The sequence below is a fragment of the Sinocyclocheilus anshuiensis genome, unplaced genomic scaffold (assembly GCF_001515605.1).
Source record: "Sinocyclocheilus anshuiensis isolate Anshui unplaced genomic scaffold, SAMN03320099.WGS_v1.1 scaffold44, whole genome shotgun sequence".
Taxonomy (NCBI): Eukaryota; Metazoa; Chordata; class Actinopteri; order Cypriniformes; family Cyprinidae; genus Sinocyclocheilus; species Sinocyclocheilus anshuiensis.
In genome coordinates this window covers 1,319,930-1,325,213 of record NW_015555746.1, presented here as the reverse complement: position 1 = coordinate 1,325,213, position 5,284 = coordinate 1,319,930, and the positions used below count along the sequence as shown (strand labels likewise).

Sequence of the window (5,284 nt, the reverse complement as noted above, 5' to 3'; positions counted from 1 at the left end):
AATCAATTTTCAAATGATTTCAAATTTCTTAAATATTAATTAAAATAAATAAAATTATATTGGCTTTATATCGGCCACCCTGCTTTCCAAGATATTGGCATCGGCTGTCAAAAAAACATATCGGTCGGCCACTAATATTATTGCAGTTTAAAGGATTTTTTAATATTTTAATATATTTCAAAATGTAATTTATTCCTGTGATGGCAAAGCTGGATTTTCAACAGCCAGTCTCCAATGTTTTCCAGTCTTGAATGTCACATGATCCTTCAGAAATTATTATCATATGCTGTTTTAGTACTCAAGAAACATTTCTTATAATTAGCAATGTTGAAAACACTTGATATTTCTGTGGAAACTGTGATGCACTACCATTCAAATGTTTGACACAAGATAAAAAAAAATGCATGAATGCATTAAATTGATCAAAAGGGACAACAAAAACATATATAGTGTTACAGAAGATTTCCATTTCAAATAAATGCTGTTCAAACTTTCTATTCATCAAAGAATCCTGAAAAAAACACAGCATGGTTTCCACAAAAATATTAAGCAGAAAAACTGTTTTCAATACTGATAATAGGAACCATTAATAAACGAGCACCAATAACAGTTGAGCATTAGAACAATTTTTTAAAGGGGTCATCGGATGCCCATTTTCCACAAGTTGATATGATTCTTTAGGGTCATAATGAAAAGTCTGTATTAACATACTTTGGTTAAAATTTCTCAATGGTAGTGTAAAAAACACCCTTTTTCCCCTGTCAAAATCAGCTCTGTTTTCAGCACACTGTTCTAGTCCATGTTGCTTTAAATGCTAATGAGCTCTGCTCACCCCGCCCCTCTCTTTTGTGGGGTGACGAGCAGGCTGTAAACTTCAGCCGCGAAACTGGCTAACTAGCACATTATTAGGAAAGGCGATTTGCAAATATTCATAAAAGACCCTTATACTCACTTCTTCTGTAGATGAACCTGGATCATGAATGATTCACGCAAACTTAAACGCATTTAGGCAGATCGGGGATCGGCGCATTCCCTTCAAAAACGAAAGTAACGTTAATCGTCTGCTTCTTCAGCGGCAGTGTCGGGAGTAAATGACGACTGCTATGTTCATTATTACATCCAACAACAAAATACCTCAATCGCTTAGGAGACATTCTTGTCTTCCCCTGCACCGGAGTCGACACAATGGCAGGCTGATGACAGCTCACTCAGGGCGGGTCTAAGGTAAGACAACAGTCCAGTCTGTGCTGAAACGCTACTGTCAATCAACTATCGTGGGAGGGGCCTGTACAGAACTACGTCATTCTGCCAGGAATCTCAGAACAGCCTGATTTCAGAAAGGGGATTTAAAAAAAAAACACTGGGTGGATTTTTATTATTATAGAGTGAATGTGTACACACACTTCCAACACACATTTATGTTCAAACAACAACAAAAATGAATTTTGCATCCGATGACCCCTTTAAGGATCATGTAACACTGAAGACTGAAGTAATGGCTGCTAAAAATTAAAGGAAGGAATCAAAGGAAGAAACAAAACAGCTACCGTTTTTACGAAGTCTCTTCAAACTGTAAATTGTAGTGTAGTGTACAAATACGTAGGGAAAATGTACAGCCAGCAACAAGTCGGTCATTGGAAGGAAGAAGGAAAGAAAGTTTTGAAATGTAAATATTTTATACCCAATACTAAACTATCAATATAGTCAACAGAAGAATTAAAATGTATGTGTACATATTTCTCACCGCACGTGACAGAGTGCTCTTCACCTCCTCACTCAGCAGTCCCTCGAAAACAAAGGAGTCTCCAAAACGCTCAGCCTGTAGATACAGGTAGCTGATTGAGCGAGTATGTATATTGATTATTTGTCTTATGGCCCATTAAATGGTTGTTATTTACCTCAGTGATGTATCCTGTCTGGTTGGAGAAGTGTTGGAACTGCTGGTTTGTGACTTCATGCTCTTCAATGTAAAAAGGGTCCAGCCTCACTCTCCTCTGTGGCCTCTCTCCATCCTGTGGTATTCCTGGGTCATCCGTTCCCATCATAAACCAACCTCCCTGCAGCAGCACCAGCTACACACAAGACATTCAGATGTCTTAAAACAATAATTCAACAAAAATAAAAATACATATTCATCATCATGTATTTTTAAACTTATATGACCTTTTTTCTTACATGAAATGTTATTTATAGCAGAATGTCTATGTTGTCCGTATAATGAAAGTGAATGGCTGTCAAGCGAGATTTTCAACTGAAGTATGTGTTCCACACAAAAAGCTATCACATGGTTTTACATTTATAGAATTAATTTAAATGCAGTATACCAACTCGACAGCCATCTATTTTTTATATAAATTTAAAATTCTCCTTTTGTATTTCACAAAAAAAAAACAGTATGAAACAACACTTTACTCGTCAGGAGCATGATAACTGCAAACATAAGTGCTAAATTGAACAAACCTACCTTACTGCGTATATCATGCTCTGTCTTGTGTGGACTTTCGTTTGCTGTTTTGGAGTATATATTTGCATCATCGTGATGTTCCATTTTGTTTTCATCAGTTACATCAACAGTAACATCCCTTTTCAGACCCTGACAACCACAATCCGTGCCCTGTGACTCCGGCGACTGCTGTTCGAGCACAATGTCGCCTAGATCACTACGCACTGCTAAAATGCAGAGAAATAAAACGACAGAACTGCTCAGTGTTGATGCCATAGCCAGTGTCTTATTCTTCTTATGATGTTTAATGGCGGTTGGCAAACCAGCTTCTGCCAAGCACCTCAGCACATTGACTCCTTTCTTACATTTATCAACTAACTTCTGAATATGTGACCCAAATGTTAATTTGGAATCCATCCATACTCCCAGATACCTTATTAGTGATACTTGCTCTAATGTTTGTTTATACAACTTTAATTTAACTTCAGGAGTTTTCTTCTTCTTTGAAAAACATATTACCTGGGTTTTTTCAACTGAAAGACGAAAACCCCATTGATTAGCCCAATTTTCAACAACATCTATAGCCTCCTGCATTTTTTGCCCTACATACTGCAGGTTCTTCCCTTTTTTCCACAAAGCTCCGTCATCCGCATATAGTGCTTTTCCTATTCCTAATTCAATTTCCCCAAAAATATCATTTATCATTATATTAAAAAGTATGGGGCTACAAACACTTCCTTGAGGGGTTCCATTGTCTATTTGATAAATATCAGAGTATTCAGTACCTACTCTCACTTGTATTGTTCGTTCTTGCAAGAAATCCATAATCCAGTTATATAACCTCCCCTTGATGCCCATTCGATCTAATTTAATTAACAGCCCTTCCTTCCACACCATGTCATACGCCTTCTCAATGTAAAAAAAAAAACTCCTATTACCGCTTATAGCCAGTGTCAACTCTGCTCATGGTGAGAGAGTCATGTGATCAGTCAGCTGACATGTGTAGCCGCTTCTTCTTCTTCTTCTTCTTCTTCTTCTTCTTCTTTAAGTTTTAACGGCAGCTTGCATCCTAGAAGTTGCATTACTGCCATCTTCTGGAATCAAATCCTCGTCATCAGTCTTGTATATCTAAAGAAGCAGAACAGATATTTTCTTCCTTGACTTTTTCCGCCACATTCTAATATGTCCTTTAATCCACGTCCAGTTAGTCCTACACTTTCCATTTCATTTATCATATTCTTTCTCTCAGTTTCATATTTCCTACACACAGTAATCACATGCTCAACTGTTTCCAAGGTTTGACACTGATCACAGAATCCAGTTGGATGCTTCCCTATAATATGGAGTGTGCTATTTAATTTACTGTGTCCTTCTTAGTCTGTTCATTATTGTTTCCTCTCTCCTATTTCCCCCTTGCTTTCCACAATACCAGCTATTTTTTTAAACAAGGATAGATGTCGTCCTTTTGTTTCTTGATCCCATTGCTTCTGCCATTCCTAATAACTCTTTCCCAAGCAATACTCTTCCCTTCTGATCTCGACAGCTTTATGTTTGTGTCTATAGTTGCTTTTTTAATGGCTAGTTTGGCTAATCTTGTCAAATCTCTCATTTCTCATTATTCCTTTATGTGCAGGAATCCACATTAATACAGCCTCTGCGCCGTTCTGCTTAATTCTCAAGTAAGTAACCATAATTTCATAGAGCAGCTCTTGATGGTTTCTGGCCATACCTGACTTAACGCTGCTACACAAGGCAATTATTTTCAAAATAAGTGTTGTAGTATAATCAGCAGGAGAGCAGTGATGTGTGAATTGAATTTGGAGAAAGTACAGTGTGTTACTGTGAAGTTATTGAGTATTTTATTAGTAACATTTTTCGCGTTTCGCACTTTGCAGACGGTCCCTTCGGACTTTGTCTCTCAGACGCCAGCGCAGTGAGCGCTAAAATCTGTGAGCGCAGTGACTAAAATCAATGTGTTTTGTACAGAGGGGAGGAGAGCTTGTTTTGAGGAAAACTCGCTTGTAGCTCGTTTTATTTATTTAGGACAGACTGTCTGTAATGCTCCTTAAATTAACTCTGTTTACAGTGCCGCCCACTAATATTGGCACCCCTAGAAATTCTTATGAGTAAAATATCTCTGAAGTAAATTCCTATTCATATTTACATTTTTTTAGCACACCAGGGTGATTATGAACCTGACATTGTCCAGCCACCCTGTTGAAAAAAACAGCATATGCTGGTTAGGTATGTTTTGAAGCTGGGATGCTGGTTTGAGATGGTTTATGTTGGTCCTTTGCTGGTCCTTTGCTGGTTTCTGCTGGTCCTTAGCTGGTCATGTGCTGGTCCCTGGTCCTTTGCTGGTTTATGCTGGTCCTTAGCTGGTCATGTGCTGGTCCTAAACTGGTCCAACCAGCTTAAGACCAGCACATGACCAGCTAAGGACCAACATAAACCAGCAAAGGACCAGCTTAAACCAGCTCAAACCAGCATCCCAGCTTCAAAACATACTTAACCAGCATATGCTGGTTTTTTCAACAGGGCATGACTTCCTGTTCCACAGGATTATAAATATGAGGAGCACAAATGCCAAATTCCCTTAATCATCTACAAGGAGTAAAACCAAATAATATAGTTCTGATGTACAGAACAAGATAGTTGAGCTTCACAAAATAGAAAGTGGCTGTAAGAAAATAGCTAAAGCTTTGAAAAATCCCCATTTCCACCATCAGGGCAATAATTAAGAAGCTCCAATCAACTAAAGATGTTACAAATCTGTCTGGAAGAGGACATGTGTCTATATCGTCCTGATGCACTGGGGAGGAAAGTTTGAGTGGCCAAAGA

The 5,284-nt window shown here is 38.2% G+C and overlaps 1 protein-coding gene across 2 annotated transcripts in view; it reads right to left on the bottom strand.

Moving 5' to 3' along the window:
• Positions 1 to 3,460, bottom strand: part of sumf1 (sulfatase modifying factor 1) — a 7,845-nt gene extending 4,385 nt beyond the window's left edge. Inside the window, exons 1-4 of one of the 2 annotated variants that reach the window (XM_016467249.1) lie at positions 3,382 to 3,460; positions 2,465 to 2,670; positions 1,899 to 2,072; positions 1,745 to 1,819 (exon numbers count right to left, since the gene is read on the bottom strand). In XM_016467249.1, the coding sequence (XP_016322735.1) occupies positions 1,745 to 1,819; positions 1,899 to 2,072; positions 2,465 to 2,548 (333 nt within the window). In that variant the 5' untranslated portion in view covers positions 2,549 to 2,670; positions 3,382 to 3,460. Of the gene's footprint in view, positions 1 to 1,744; positions 1,820 to 1,898; positions 2,073 to 2,464; positions 2,730 to 3,381 lie in introns of both variants that reach the window. The other variant, XM_016467248.1, reaches the window with a different exon arrangement.
• Positions 3,461 to 5,284: the final 1,824 nt, after the last annotated feature.